Source organism: Ovis canadensis, chromosome 7, assembly GCF_042477335.2.
Source record: "Ovis canadensis isolate MfBH-ARS-UI-01 breed Bighorn chromosome 7, ARS-UI_OviCan_v2, whole genome shotgun sequence".
Classification (NCBI taxonomy): domain Eukaryota; kingdom Metazoa; phylum Chordata; class Mammalia; order Artiodactyla; family Bovidae; genus Ovis; species Ovis canadensis.
The window spans coordinates 97,880,403-97,897,085 of record NC_091251.1 but is presented as its reverse complement, the minus strand read 5'-3'; the positions used below and the strand labels follow the sequence as shown (position 1 = coordinate 97,897,085).

Below are 16,683 nucleotides of genomic sequence, written 5' to 3'. Positions count from 1 at the left end.
GATGTCATAGAAATATCACCAAGATTTTAAGACTGTGTTCAAGGGAGATGTGTATTTTCTTCATTGAGAAAATAATGTGTGCCTTACAGAACACTTATTACATAAAAGTATCATCATTCCACCAATATCTGGAAATGACTATTTCATCTGATAGCATCTGCTAATTCTATCTATGTCTCCAGAAGAACTTGCATTGTGAAAATCTAACTACATGTAAAAAAAACTGTTTGCATAATTTACTGAGGACAAAAAAGGGAACTTCACGGCATTATTTGCACATAAACACTATGATACAGCATACAAAAATGTAGGGCTAGCTATGAAATAGAAGCAAATTTTTCCTTTTCCAATTTATAGGCCAAAGTCCTGTGGCCTTCATTCACTTCTGAATCAGAGATTACCATTAAAAAAAATCAGATTAGTAGGATTTTAGTAATGATTCAGTCAACTGTAAAATGTTAATTCAGCTAATTAAACAGAATGTTTAATATTCTGTTAAAAAATAAGCGCTTATCTTCCAATAAAAACAACTGTCTTTTAGTACCTTTATAGATCACAAGGTCAAAAAGTTCAAAGATGGTAGACTACTACACATTTTTCCTATTACAAAATCGCGAAAAGAGTTTATACCTTTTTTTGCTATGGGCAATTTTACTAGGCAAGGAAAATAGCTCTGTTCCTCATTTTTATAAGAAAAAAAGAAAATGAGATACTACCTCTGGTATCCACTTCACTATAGTTCTCTGAAGCTTAGTCAGGAAGACAGAAACTCAGCCTTGATTAATCATCAGAAAAAGTAACAAGACAAAGCCCACAAAGATGGCAGCTAGTGAAAATCTTGTCTTTTCCTAAAATGACAGCAACTCCTAGAGGCACCACGCCTCCTGCCTTTGCCTGGGGAGCTGTTCTGTACTCCTTGTCTCACATGATTCTAATCTATAGAGAGTTTGCATATGAATATTTCAAACATATTTTGGGACAGAAATGTATCAATCCTACAATACATTATTCAAAAATATTCCATTGTAAATTGGGGCAATAAAAATTCTCTAACAGGAAAAAGAGGAGGAAGGATTTTCCCCCACTATTTCCCCTAAATTGTCACTCATTCACTTAGTAAGCATTTAAGTTTGACTTTATACTAAGGCCCTGCTATAACCGGCACTAAAACTAACAAGGAAGCAGGCCAACCACAATTTAAATGCATGTATTTTATTAAAAAAAAAAAAAAAAAAACTTAGCCTAGTCTATGGAAGAAGAGTGTGAAAACACAGAAAGAAGAGTGCTTTCCAATGAAGAAAATTCTCCAATGAGGGGGAAGCGCAAGCTGAGAATTTAACCTTATAATACTGAGGAAATCACCCCATATTAGAAGCCAGAAAGTATCTCAAAAATATTCATATGTGAGTAAAAATAGTATCAATACCTCATACTTCTCTGGTTTTCACTGAAAAAAAAAAAGTCCCACAATTCAGCAGCATAGACGCTATTTAAAAAAAGCCCCCATCCCAAAAAATTAAAGCCTAGATTTTTGGACAACCAATTAATTGTACTAATATTACCTACTTTTTATAATATTGTTAGAAAAACAACTGAACCATATCCAACTGAAATAACATAAATGTAAAGAAAGTCAACCTAACCAGCAGTTCCAAAGGCTTTCCTCTCTCAACATTTTATTATGAAGACGTACAAGCAAACAAAAAAACTGAAAGAAGTTACCACTCACACTCTATCACCTAGGTATTGCAATTAACATTTTGGTTTTTTTGTCTTGTCACACGTCTGTCCTCCTAACCTTATCCAATCATCTTGGTAATTCAAGGCACTCTGGGTAAACCAGATGACTGGGCATGGCATCCATTTTCAGAGGGGTAGATTATTATAGGAATCAAGCCTAATAAAATACTATTGATCTTTCTCATCCACTTAAATAATTAATTCCAGGGTAGAGTTAGCTAAGCATTGCAAATTTTGGTACAAATTTTTAAATGCTTTCATCTGAACTGCTCTTCTTTCCAAGTTCTGAAAATGAATTGCCTGTCCTTTTCAGGAACAATTTTTAAAAGTAAGGTTTTCAAATTAGGAAAAACTCTCCATTTTTAAATCACAATATTTTTATTCTATAAAAGAAATCAATGTTTTGGTCTTACTGAGTTTTCTAATTTGAAAGTCGTGCTTGTTGGTAAAAGCAGAGTCAATGAAGTAAAAAACTCCATCTCAGTACCAGAAACATCGAGAGCAGTGGTTCTCAACTGGAGGTAATTTTGTCCCCTTTCTCCTATCTTCCTGGCCCACCCCAGCCCTTGGGGTCACTTGGCAATACCTGGGAAAAGCTTTTTTGTCAGGACTTGGAGGCAGGTAGAGGGAGCTGGTATTCCACTGGCATTCAGCAGGCAGAGGCCAGGGATGCCACTAGCATCCTACAGTGCACAACACACCCCTTACAAGAGAGGATCATCTGGGCCAAAACTGCTGGCAGCATCACAGCTGAGCACCCTCATCTGGAGTGATGAATAAAGTGGAGGGATGGAGGGGGCGGGACATCACAGTTAGGAGGGAAACCACTTCCGAGGAGGGGCAGAGGTCAACATCCTATAGAAGAAACGTCATTCTGCTGCCAGGACTGGGTCAGGGCCTCAAACAGCCTGAGGTCTAGCAGATCACACCATGAGCAGGCTAACTGGTCTGAAGAACTGAAACTCCTCACGAGTTGTACAGGTCCCCCTTCCCGGGTTAGCCCAGACAGAAAGAATAGCCTACAGCCATGGAAGAGAGAGATCCAGGCTGGGAAAGAAGGAAATATCTCGCTCACCTCAATGTCCCCGTGCCTAATACAGCACCTGACACACAACAGGCATTCAGTAAATGCTGCGCAAATGAAATGAACTCATTCAAATCAGCTCTGCTGCCTCCCCTTGAATGGCTTTTGTGTCATGTCACGGCACCTCTCTAATCCTATTTCCATGCAAGTTAAAATGTGGATGGACTGTTCTAAGGATGTGATACGAGGATGTATCACGTACGTTATCGTGCATGGAGTCTAGGATGGATCTGTGGAGTCTATTATACAAAGGCAAAGGATGAAAGACTCAAAGGCTTCTAGGGTGATAATTTTTGTATGTTTCCCAATAATATTATTTTAGAGGCTAACAGCAGTAGTTATTTCCTCACTGGTATTCTTATTAAACTAGTCATCTAAATTCAATGGGACTCTCAATTATACCTCAATCTAAAAATTCTGTAGGACTCAAATCTATTCTCACTTTGAATGGAAAATTAATATGTGACCTATGAAATCTAGTATTTTTCCCACACTGGGTTTTACCCGAGATGGAGACACTGCTCTCAGCAGACGTCTTGTCCCAAGACGGGGTTTGGCACTTGAATTATTAGGGAAACTATTAATACAGAAAGCTACTATTCTGTATGACTTAGGCAACTCAGACCAGGGCTCTGTAACAACCTAGAGGGGTGGGCTGGGGAGGGACGCAGTAGAGAGGTTCAAGAGGGAGGGGACATAAACACCTATGGCTGATTCATGTTGATGTTTGGCAGAAATCAATACAATATTGTAAAGTGATTATCCTCCAACTAAAAATTTAAAAAATTTAATTATTAAAAAAGGCTACTATTACTTATTGATACCAACAACATCATTTACTGTGTTCTACTACAGACCCAACAAAGTACTGCTTTATATTCATTATTTCATTTCTTTTACCCTAAAAGTCTAAGAGATAACTATGTCAACCTCGTATTACAGATGAAGGAATGTGGCTTAGAAAGATTGAGCAACTTGTCCCACACTGCACAAGCATTAGAACCAGGGTAGTCTATCTCCACAGCCCAGCCACTCGCTGAATGGCCACTAAAACACAGGTGATGTAGAGCCATCTCATTCACTGAAAGTCAATTCAGGTCTATTCGGAACATAATCATGAATTTCAGCACTGCTCATTTTCACTTACCTGAAAATGCAAACAGACTGACTGAACTAGGGAGAGAGCTTACTCTTTGCTTTCTGCTACTTAGAACATTCAGATACAGCTGAAATTCTAGCTGTATTTTGATGACTACAGTTTAAAGCTAAAAATGCATCATACGTGCTGAATAGCATGAAAATGAATTACAAACTCACTTCAGAAAAGATCCTCTCTCCCTTCATGCTACATCTTAAAATTTAAAACATAAACAACCATTTTCAGTATACTAAAAATATAACAGTGTATTCTCAGGAATCTACATCTTGCTTGCCTTTATAGTTCCTGAATGTCCTTTCTTTGAAATCAAAGTAAAAACATTCTCTTAGTAAGTTCTGGGGAAATATTACTCTGAGAATATTATTCCTGAATTTAGCTTCACGCTAAGGAACGAAAAATTTTCAGAAGACCAGTAGCCTGTGGCAACCAGACTCCCGTGTGACTCCTGATGATGCCAGCCTTCTGGTATTCACACCATGGCTGGCCTGTGTAACCAGCAGCACAGGCAGATGTGACGGCATGTCATGTCTGAGATCTGGGTGCTTAAGGGACAGGCTGCTCTTCCCCCCTCTCCTGCTCTCTCTCTCTCCTCCTCCTGTCAGGCCACCTGCTCTATGGGAGGCCAACGACCATTTCTCAAGGATGCTAACAGCCCTGTAAGAGGGGCCCATGAAAAGGAACTGAGACTCTCAATCCAGCAGGCTACTAGGAAATGAGATATACCAACAGCCCTGTGAGCGAGCACTGAAGTTGATTCCTCAGCCCCACCTGGCCCTTGAGATGACGAGAGCCCTTACCGACAGAGAGACTGCAGGAGAGAGACTCTGACAAAGAATCACACAGCTAAGCTGCTCCTAGACTCCTGACTTCAGGAACTGAACCTGAAGCTAATGTTTTATAAAGCTACTAAGTTTTAGGGCAACTTTTTCTGTAGCGATAAATACAGCATCTTTATGAATTCTCCTTGCTTTCTAGCCCTATGAGAAGCTTCTAGCTTTGAGAAGTCAAATCTCTCTGAATTCCCACAACTAAGAGCTTGTTCTCTGACCTGCGCTGTTTAGTCACTCAGTTTTGACCCCATGGACTGGAGCCCTCCAGGTTCCTCTGCTCATGGGGACTCTCTAGGCAAGAACACTGCAGTGGATTGACACACCCTCCTCCACGGGCTCTTCCTAACCCAGGGATCAAACCCAGATCTCCTGCATTGCAGGTGGATTCTTTACCCTCTGACCCACCAGAGAAGCCTCTGACCTGAGAGCTTACTAATTCTATCATATTCCTGACAACAAAAATCTAAATTTAGACCCGAATGGGAGTACTTTATGCCTGTCACCATTACAGCAAGGAGGTAAAGAGTGAGAGCTATCAGTTATACTCAAAAGTTGTATCAGTAACTTTACCACCTCGGTTCCTCACCCATTTAAGATTATTAACCAAGTAGCTTAAGTGTAAGATGCATCTTTTATAACTAACTTTAAAAGAAATAAGCAGGATGGAATTAATGGCTTACAGTATCATGCTAAAAAATAACGGGCTTCATTTTAATTTTTATTAAATAATAATAAATACATTAAAATTTTTTTTAAATTGTCTTAGAATTGGCTCAGATGGTAAAGCGTCTGCCTACAATACGGGAGACGAGCGTTCGATCCCTGGGTGGGGAAGATCCTCTGGAGAAGGAAAAGGCAACCCACTCCAGTACTCTTGCCTGGAAAATCCCACGGATGGAGGAGCGTGGTAGGCTACAGCTCATGGGGTTGCAAAGAGTCGGACACGCCTGGCAACTTCACTTTCACTTTCACTTAGAATTTACTAAAACAGAAAGGTGACTCCTAGACCTATCACCTGAAACACCCTGGATTTCTTTTCCTTTTTCCTAAACTGAAGTGGTATATTTGTAATCATATGTAATCAGAGTTCTGATTATGGAAGCACTCAGGACTGAGGGACAGGTTTTTCAGAGAATCTCCCACCAACTGCAAAATTATTCCCACAGTAAGTTATGAGAATGTGTAATGAAGGAGGTTATTTTTTCAGTTTCTTCAGATGGCACCAAGAAAGAAGGCAGCAACCTCTCCAGTTCCACAGGTCAGTTAACGGCCACTGCAATCACGTATACTTCACGAAGATCATGATTTCTCTCAGGATTTTGCTACTGAGCTATGGCAGTGACTTAGAGAAGTCCACCCCCTCCTTTTAAGGCTTAGTTAACAGATTCATCATCAACAAGACGAAATGCCTTTTCAGGGTAAGTTTTTAAAGAGCATGTATTTTGAGACTTGAATACCTGAGAATGTCTTTCTGGTGTCTTCCCACTATCTTAGCTATACATAAAATTCAGGGTAGGGAGGGGAGAGGAGGAGGGGAGCAACCTTTCCCCCTCAAAATTCTACAGGCAAGTCTATTAGCCCCTGGCGTATCATACTCTAGGGATGGGCACCAACCTTATTTTCATCCCTTTAAAGATTTTCTTTGTAACTGTTCCACTCCCACCACCTATGCAGAATGCAAAAATGTTGCTAGGATATGACTAGGTAGAGGTCTCTCTTCATTAGCTTTCCCTTTTAATCTATACGCTTAATTGTTCAACCCAGGAACATGTCCTCTCTTCAGTTAGATTTTTAAAATCATTCTTCTATCCCAATGGTTTGGTTTCTTCCTTGGGAGTATTCACCTACCTGCAGACTGGGCCTCCATTCCTGTGCTCCAGATCTATCACATTCTCTCTCATTTTTATCTCCTCTGTGCATTTTGGGAGGGCTTCCAAAGTTTTCCACATCATCAACTCAATTTTCTGCAGAATGAATTGTCCTTCATTTTAACATTACATTTCAAATCTCCCTACACTCTTTCCTCCCACACTTCTGGGTTGTCAAACAGCTATCTTTCTGTCCTTATGACTTACTGCTCCTGTTTCAAAGCGATTATACTTTCTTGCATCCTTATGAAGATTTTCTAAAATGTTCTTCTGGTTTTCACTGGCTGTCATTTTCAAAGATGTGTTCTTCCTCTGAACACTCAGGAGGGTGTGCCCTTCCCCTTATTCTGCAGAACTTGCTCAAAAGCCTCTTGCTGAGAATTGGTTTACCTACAATTTGGTATCTGCCAATAGAAGGGGTAGCTAAATTACTCCTGGTCCCATTCTCTACTCCCTTGGATACAGGTAACACACTCTTTTCACATCTACGACAAGCCAGGAAGATAGGCAGAGCCCCTGGCCTAATTCACCCATAGATTTTTATCTCATACAGCCATGTGGGAGATTGAGATGAGATCTTCTTCTGATCTTCACTGCCTGATTCTGACCCCATTCCAGGAGTCTGCAATAAATGAAGGTATATAAAATACTACAGTCTCCAGAATGGACTACTACTGCTGCTGCTGCTGCTAAGTCGCCTCAGTCGTGTCTGACTCTGTGCGACCCCATAGACGGCAGCCCAACAGGCTCCCCGATCCCTGGGATTCTCCAGGCAAGAACACTGGAGTGGGCTGCCATTTCCTTCTCCAATGCATGAAAGTGAAAAGTGAAAGTGAAGTTGCTCAGTCATATCTGACTCTTAGAGACCCCATGGACTGCAGCCCACCAGGCTCCTCTGTCCATGGGATTTTCCAGGCAAGAGCACTGGAGTGGGGTGCCATTGCCTTCTCCTAGGAGTGCTTTTTCTTTCTCTGTCTACGCCAACAGTAAACTACTCTTGGAGACTCTTACTTCCCAGGACTCAATATGCTATCACTGCCTCCTACTCCCAAACATATATACACACAGAAAACACTGATTCCCTATCTGAGTACATTCTGGGAGTTACAACCTCCAGACAGAAAATCAAGGATACTGACTGGGAAGTTAAGGGTGCAACAACACCCTGGCTAAAACTACAGCTGGCCAACTTCCTGACTGAACCGGAGCCTGCCTCTTTGAACCACCAGCAGACTACAGGGAGAGAATGCAGGGCCTTATTACCAACAGTCAGGGCGGGCTCAGCACAGTGGCGGGCTTCCTATTGCTCTCTCCAGAGCAGGTCTACCAGCCTTGGAGTTTGACAAAATCTTGGCAATAAGTCAGCTTTAAGTCCTGGTCTCTGGCAATGTGACTTTGCAATGTTTCACAGCTTCGTAAATATTTTAGGGGGCGGCTGAGGTTACTTACCAGATGCTTTTTAAGGTGTGAAGTCACAATGATGTGAAGGGGACAGTGACAAAACAATTACAGAACCTCAGTGTTACAAGGGACCCTACAGATCATTCAGCTCAGCCTCTCCAACTCTACAGTTCAGTAAGTGGTCCTCAGGCCCAGGCTTCAGGTGATCTACCTGGTAAAACAACTCAATTTTTATGGAGATTTAATTTTCAGAATGCTATATCTCATACTGAGGCAACACTTCACACTCTGCACTTCCTATCTATGGATTCTAGTTTCCTCCTCTAGAGTCACAGAATAATCATAACATTTAAGAGACAGATCTTCAAATCCAATAATGTAACATTAAATCCACCCCCCAAGTTGTTTTTTTTCCAGTTATTCCTTAGCATATAATAGAGCTTTGAATAAATCTATCTAAGCACACTGTGCCAGCTATGCAATACTCTCAAATGTGGCGGTACAACCACAACAATGGTAAATATCTTCTTGGTCAGCATCCCTATTTACAGAATAGAAAACAGAACATCCTCAACCTACCACATATAGTTTTTTCCACAGCTCCAGTAAACCCCTGATTAATGACCTCCACTTGCAAAGGAGGCTACTTACCTTAACCATGAAATAATGAATGCTATTGATCCAACAAGCTACTGCTATAGAGTGTTATTGATCACCCAATCTTTGGTTAAAATGGTCCTCATTTAGCAATTTCACTGTTGCAAACACCTGGAGCAAAGCATGCTCATAATTAAAAAGAGTTTGGGAGAGTTAAAGTGAGAGGTGATGGACAGAGATCTCAGCTTTCGACCATTTATTCTTGCTTCTGAGCTATTATTTGTGTCAGAAGGGATATTGATTTTCTATAAAAATAAGAAAACAAGAGGCACCAAGGGGCCGCAGAAGGTCAGCTTGGGCTAGAGAAGGAGGGGGGAGGTTTAGCACTCTATCTCTGTCATTTGGCTTCCAGGAGAAAAGAATATTTTCTTTCCTGTGAGATTGGCTTCTAATACATCACCTTAGGAAGGCTCCGGACTGCAACTTCAGGCCACCACCAAACCAATTCACTTACGAAAGAAAAGAAGCTAAATTATATTCAAGGGGAACAAATGAATGATGTTAGTGAAGAATAAAGCAAAATTGGGCTATGACTCACCTAATTGATAGTCACTGTACAGACAATTTGAATAAAGATCAGTAGAAAGTAATTTTACAAAAGAGTTGATCCATTCTAGAATGGAACACACAAGGATAGAAAAAATTAAGATAATAATTGAGCCTTTTACATCATAGCCACTTTCAGTCCCTCAGAGCTCTTGAGGGATTGGTTGGTACAGAACTGAAAAACAGGGACAGAAAAGCGAAAAGAATTACAGGTTGAATTTAAAAGTGCTCTGTCAGCAGAATGAATTTTAAGGAAAGTAGAAATAAACTTCTCTGATCGAGACATAGATTTTCAAACCTAAAATACCTAATATATGCTTTTTAAAAGAACTATTTACTAAGCAAAGTAAGGCTTAATGATCAACTTCATCCTAATAATTTTACAAACTGGATCATATATTCTGCCAACCCTCAAAAACACTGATATAAAGTTCTACACTTTGACCTGTATGCAAACTGGCACATCCAAGTAGATTTATGAAAGAGTAATAACCAAGAGGATTCTTAAAAGGATTTCTTTTAACACAGAAAAAGGTTGAACATTTTTGACAGAATCAACTCACCAGGACAGTATAAGATCTAAATCATGAACTGCTGCCTACTTAAAATATACTAACGCCAGTCCTGTTTACAGGATGTATTTAATAATCTAAGGCAAAGATTGTGGTTCCAAGTTACTACTGACAGGCAGAACATAACGTGCAGTCAAAGTATAACCAAGAATCACCATGAGACTTTCCTGGTGGTCCAGTAGTTAAGACTCTGCACTTTCATTGCAAGGGACGCAGGATCCTGTTCAAAGAACTAAGATCCCACATGTCACACGGCATGGCCCAAGAAAAAAAAAAAAAACAATCACCCTCCTTCCTCATAGAGTATATTTAGGGGGGGAAAAATACAAAGCACATCTGCTTGTAACTAAGATGAATCAGCATCAGCCGAGGTGAGCTGAAGACTCCTAAATACACTTTGAAGAATTTTTCTCATTCTATGTCTGCTGCTTCTCCACCCAATATTCCTTTAGCTACAAAGATTTTGGTGTCCACCAAAAAACTCCTGTTCTTTGAAAGAACTCTGAAGTTATGGGCCAGGAAGATAGCCCCAATGGGGGAACAGGTCTCCTCAATTTGAAAAGAGAAGAATTTCCTAAGAATTGCTGCCTACTTCAATTTACCCAAGCTCTCAGATAACTAGATATGTATTATCACAATCTGACTATAATGTGTGACAGATGTATTGGGGGTAAGAAGGACCTAGAAAGACTCAAGTGCCTCACTGCAAAGTTACAGGCTCTGTATCTGCAACCATACCTGGGCTGTGATCTTAGAGAAGACAGAGTTAACAGTCACTCATACACACAATTAAGTCACAGTTTAGCAAGAAATTCTCGGGAAGAAATACATACACCCGAAAATATCCCCAAAAGCAGTTGTTGTTGTTTAATTGTCATTCTTAATAGTAAGATGATGATTATTTGGTATGTAAGCTTGATATTGAAACAAACTTGAACACCTCAATCGAGGGTTTCACCATTATGAAAGGATACAAGTTAACTAAGCATTTCTTGTCTGATTAAATATAGCATGATGAGAAGGAAAAAAAGGGTTTATAATCCAAAATCATACATTTAAATTGGGTAAAAAGGCCCTAGCATATACAGCAGAGGAAAATCAGGAAAGCCAAATTATAAGCCTACCAAGTCTGACTCTCTGCAACCCTATGGACTATAGCCCACCAGCTTCCTCTGTCCATGGGATTTTCTAGGCAAGAGTACTGGAGCGGGTTGCCATTCCCTTCTTCAGGGGATCCTCCTGACCCAGGGATCAAACCCATGTCTCCTGCATTTCCTGCAGTGGCAGGGGTGTTCTTTAACACTGAGCCACCTGGGAAGCCCCACCTAGTTGTACAACCTGGCAAACATAAAGTTAGTAAGAAAAAATTTTAAAGCGAGATTAAAATCCACCCATGAAAGGTACAGGCATACAGACCTAAACAGCTTTTCCTATTCCTGACAAAGTCTCACCTTGAAGTTCCTAAGATTTACACCTTTGTTTTTCAGACAAATGTCAGAAGAAGCAAAACCCTAAGAAAGATCATTTGTGCTATTAGTTGTAAAAGTTAAGCTGAGACAGAAAAGTGCCATGGGAAAAGCAAGCTCAAAGAGCAATCAAACACAGTGGTTACCTATGAGCTATGGAATTAGGTTTGATTCCCAGTTTTGCTACTAAATGACCTTGGGCAAATTACACTCATAAGCTCTATTTCCTCATCTATAAAATACAAACAGTGGCCCCTACCAGACTGGGGAGTTGTGAACATTAAAAAGGAATATATGTTCTGCACAATAGTACAGGGCCTGGCACACAGTTAGTGCTTAATAAATGCCAACTAACACTGTTAAGGGCTTCCCTCATAGCTCAGTCGGTAAAGAATCTGCCTGCAATGCAAGAGACCTGGGTTCGATTCCTGGGTCGGGAAGATCCTCTGGAGAAGGAAATGGCAACCTACTCCAGTATTCTTGCCTGGAGAATCCCATGGACAGAGCAGCCTGGTGGACTACAGTCCCTGGGACCACAAGGGTAGGACAAACTTGGCGACTAAACCACAATAGTAACAGTAATACACTGGTCCTCAGTTAGGAGTACTCAGCCCTACGAGGGAGCACACATGAAGGCCTTTGTTTTGATACTATGAAGGGTGGTGGGAACTACATAGGATGCCAAACATGGGACGTCCCTCTTCACAAAGAGCTGCCTCACCCAAAACACCAACAGCATCAGCATGGAGAAACAGACATCACCCATTAATATTCATAACAATATTAAAGCATCAAGCTGGGGAGTATCGATGTTTCTAGGACTATCTATCTATTTGAGATGCAAAAAAGTCATCCAAAACTACACTGACATTTTAAGCATGCACCCATCAGAGACAAATTTTGCTGGCTCAATGACTTTTGGTGTAAGACTAATGGGATTCAGTACTGTTATTTTCAAAGTCTACCACGTGTTCTGACAACTTGAACGTCAGCCATTAAAATAAACTCAATACAGTTAAACTGTACGTAGTAGAGAACACAAATAGAGCCCAGAAATATTACTATCTAAAACCATGATTCTTAGTGGGTAAAGGCAGCTTACCAAGAACATTTACAAATTCCAGATGCCTGGCACCAGCATTTTCTCTCCCATGCATGCACGCACATGCACGCGCACGCACACACACACACACACACACACACACACACACATGTCTGCTGAGGCCCTGGTTCTAAAGTATAGTTATGTATGTATGAACTGTATGGCATAAAGAACAGCAAAATGTTTTCAAAATAAAACTCTTGGTTATGCTTTTGAGGTATACGTTTTAAATGACTTTCAGAAACAAATGTGTTGCTGTAAAATATAGCCTCCTTGATATAGGGTAACAGGATCATTGAGCCAGAGATAAACACAACCTGACTGGTTAAAAGAAAGCTACAAAGTCAGTATCAGAGGCTGGTTTGAAAGAAAGTTGAAATCATCAAGACTGTGGATTTGTGCTCTGGGTAAAATTAACCAGGAAAATCTTTTGACTTAGTAAGGGAGATCTCACCATTCTGACATGTTCTCATCAGAGCCCTGTTTTTGTTCATCTGCTTCACACTCCATCCTTTCTTTCCTTCCCGTTTTGCTTAGGAAAGTCCTGTTTTCTGCTGATTCACACAACCCGTGACCTGACGAGGTCCAGGGAGTATTCTCCTTCCAGCGCGACAGACGCTGCTTCTTGGCCGACTTGAACCTGCAGCCTCTCTCATAGCTCCAATCTGACACCTTGAGCTTCTGCTGAAGGCTGGCGGCCACCTCTGACGTCACTCGCTTCACCTTTCGCCGGCGCCTGAGCGGTCGACAGGGTGCATTTTCAGTAAAGGAGTCAGATTCGTGCCAAGAATGCTGCTTACTCTTAACAATGGCGTTGAGAGCTGGGTGCCGTTTGACTACCATCGTGTCATCAGAGTCACTGAAATTGGTGACCGGGGCCATTTCTCGACAGTCCTTGAGAGCCTCATCCAGACTGGACTCGGAGGCCTCACTGTAGCAGCAGGTATGCTCCGCCAGGTGAGTGAAGTCTGAACGGCGCTTCCGGCCTCTCCGTTTGCGAAGCTGCCGCCTCTGCTGCCGTGGGCTCAGGGCCATCTCCTCCCAGAGCTCACCAAGCTTATTCTGCTCAGATGTCTGCTCCAAGGCTGAGGCTAAGTCATGAACCAGCTCATCCATGAGGCCACATCTACCTAAAGGAGATTCAGAAGAAAAGAAAACAAGAGAAAGACTGAATAGGATCTGTTGCTTTAGGATAATTTTTTAAACAGATCGTGGCACTGCAGAGTCCACTCCATCTATAGAAAATTCACCTGCGTTCACCTGGCTCCAGTTAAGATTCTACTCCTGTCATCCATGCACTGTGGATGCATGGATCATCCTTGCATCTGGCCCTTGTTAAATGCCTATCGCCATCATGTTCTTAAGCACGAAAACTCAAAATACTCACAAGATGACAAGTGGGTTATTAGTAAAAAAAAAAATAAGCAAACTCAGGGGGAATAAATCACTCCTTCTTCCCAATTAAACTTGCTCAACAAAATTACCTGATGATGAGATCTAAAAGGTTTGGAGAATGTCTCTTTAGACAGGAGCAGAAAAACACTCAACTTCAAAAACATAGATGAAAAGACTGTTCTGCAGTCTTGGGTCACTAATAAGTGTTCTGGCAGGAACAGAAAAACAACTTAGTGACACGCTTTACAGAGGGCTGCTTGCAGCTCTGGTGACCCAAGAATTTGTAGTGACCCAGGTTTGTACTGTGCACAGAAAAAAAAAGACGGTTTGCACCCGCTCTGGTTCCAGCTACCACCCAGAGGCTATGAAGTAAAGAGCTTTAAAGAGTACGTCATAAACTTGTAAATAATTAGCAACTTTTACGTTCTTCTCACTCTCCTTCAGAAAATAAAGTGAGCATCCAAATTCTGTGCTTCAGTGCCAGACAATCACACAGAAACAGGATATAACTGAGGCTGAAATGACAATATGTGGAGTCTCTAAGATTTCTAGGTAACAGCTTTCCAAAATTTCCTATTTTTCAACTCATCATTGTCAAACCAACATACTTCAGGGATCACTTCAGAGGAAAACCTTCCAGAGGCAGAGAGCACGAAGAACAATTTTCAAAATGCCTTTTTAAAAAGGGAAATGTGTAATATACTTCGTACACCTAATTAAATACATGTTAAACTAGCACTTTTCCCCTAGCTCTTAAGTTCAACCTATTTCAAGACCATAATTAGAGCTTAAAACTCTATGGTGCCACTCTCAGACCATATTTCCGTTCATCCAGTTTATATTTTGCAAAGGACTTTCTAAAAACCTATTTTTATGCTATCTCCAGGCCAACCAACTTAAAGTCAGGTGGAGCAATGGTGACACCTTGTTCTGAAACTACCAACCAAACAAAACTTCTCAAAGTGTCAAAAGCCACACTCAAGCAATAAGCTATTTAAAATGCCATGACTGGGGTTTAGGGAGACAACTGTCCCTAAAAACCAAATAGGTGAATCTAAGTCTATTTCCCTCATAGAGAACTACTGCTTTAAAAACTAGCGCAAAACTGTAAAAACTTTAACACGGAAACAACTAGAAGCTGAATGCCTTGCCTGTGCAGTCGAATGCAAGCCTTTCAAAGACTGCAAAAATTGGAATAGCAGGTGACAGAAGAACCTTGGAACTCCTACCCTCCCTGGATGCACCGTCCGAGAGGATCCGGGGCCAGGCAAGCAAAGGCTGTCCGAGTTGCGCAAAGGATGGAACCAGAAACCAGTAGAAGTAAAAAGAAAGATGCAGGCAGGCGCAGGGTCGTGTAGGCGGAGACCGGGTTGGGAGGGGAGACGTTGGGGGAAGACATGAGGGAACTTCTCACTTGGGGAGACCTAGGAGCAGGGAGTCAGCTCTTCCAGGGCAGAAACTGCCAAGATGCAAGCCCTGGTGATCTAAACTCCCTCCGTGCCAGGGGTCGCAATATGACCATATCTGTTCGGGGAAAAAAAGTGTGTTTCGAAGGGCTCTCCCCACCACGACCCGGGGCCCGCCCCCGAGGACGAGGGCGACCACACCTCGGGACACCAAGCCCTTACGCTGTCGCCAGCCCCCAAAGAGCCAGAAAGTAGGGAAGAGAGAAAGTGACTGTCACCTGGCAGATGGCCCGAAACCCTCATCCCCCGGATTCGGGGGGATATGGGCCCTGAAAACCAAGGCCCGCCACCCTCACCCGCTCCCGCCAGCCTCTGCCGGCCCCTTGACGCCCCCCGGTCGGTCCCTCCCGGCCCAGAGCCCGGATCCCCGCTGGCGCCGACCCCCAGGACCCCGACCCTCTCATTCCCACTCCCCCTCACCCGCTGCCGCAGCCACCTCCAAAGGCCGCCGCTTGCGGGGCCGAGTCTCCCGGCCCGAGCTTCCCTCTCTGACCTCATTTCCGGTCTGGGCCGGAGGGGTGGGGCGGCGGCGAGATGGGAGGAACTTGGCGGCACGGGAGGCCCCGCCCCAGCATGGCGCTTCCGGCCAGCAGCCCCGCCCACTTCTGTCCCGTGGGACGCTGGGGAACACAAGAACCCGGAAGGAAGGCAAGGAGGCCAGGAGAGGTGGTGTTTCGGAGGCAGACGAAGGACCGGGGCAGACAGGACCGTGGCGCTAAGGTGCCCATCTTGGGGAAGAGTCTACCCCGTGCAGGCCTCGTCTGCCTTGGAGACGTCCGGAAATTGGCCCCTAGAGAGGGGCGTGGGCCTTGTCCTTGCTCGATGACCGGCTTTATACAAGCGCGTGGAGACTTTATACAACTGACTTTATACAACTATGGGAGTTGTGTAGCCTTTGGCAGGATAGCGTGGTAGTGAGTTAGACTATTAAAGATGCACTTTGCCTTGAGTAACAAAAAAGTAGTACTGGATTATAACTTGAAGTGTAGAATTGATGCTTTTGAACTGTGTTGGCGAAGACTCTTGAGGGTCCCTTGGACTGCAAGGAGATGCATCCAGTCCATCCTAAAGGAAATCAGTTCTGAATGTTCATTGGAAGGACTGATGCTGAAGCTGAAACTCCAGTACTTTGGCCACCTGATGCGAAGAACTGACTCATTGGAAAATTTCCCTGATGCTGGGAAAGATTGAAGGTGGGAGGAGAAGGGGAGGACAGAGGATGACATGGTTGGATGGCATCACCATGAGTTTGAGTAAACTGCGGGAGTTGGTGATGGACAGGGAGGCTTGGCATGCTGTGGCCCATGGTGTCGCAGAGTCAGACCCGACTGAGCAACTGAGCTGAAAGGTAACAGCCATAGTCAAACTGGGGTAAATCAATCACTTATACAAATAAA

At 42.6% G+C, this 16,683-nt stretch overlaps 1 protein-coding gene across 12 annotated transcripts in view; it reads right to left on the bottom strand.

The window, feature by feature from the left end:
• The window catches only part of GPATCH2L (G-patch domain containing 2 like), a 59,715-nt gene extending 43,922 nt beyond the window's left edge, over positions 1–15,793 (bottom strand). For 5 of the 12 annotated variants that reach the window (XR_011258365.1, XR_011258366.1, XM_069597133.1 and 2 more), the window contains exons 1-2: positions 15,707–15,792; positions 12,880–13,555 (exon numbers count right to left, since the gene is read on the bottom strand). Coding sequence is in view for 10 of the 12 variants with exons in the window: in XM_069597133.1 (XP_069453234.1) it covers positions 12,880–13,541 (662 nt within the window). In the remaining 2 variants the exon portion in view is untranslated. Of the gene's footprint in view, positions 1–12,879; positions 13,556–15,706 lie in introns of all 12 variants that reach the window. The other 7 variants (XM_069597130.1, XM_069597127.1, XM_069597134.1 and 4 more) reach the window with 3 other exon arrangements.
• Between the last annotated feature and the right edge of the window lie 890 nt (positions 15,794–16,683).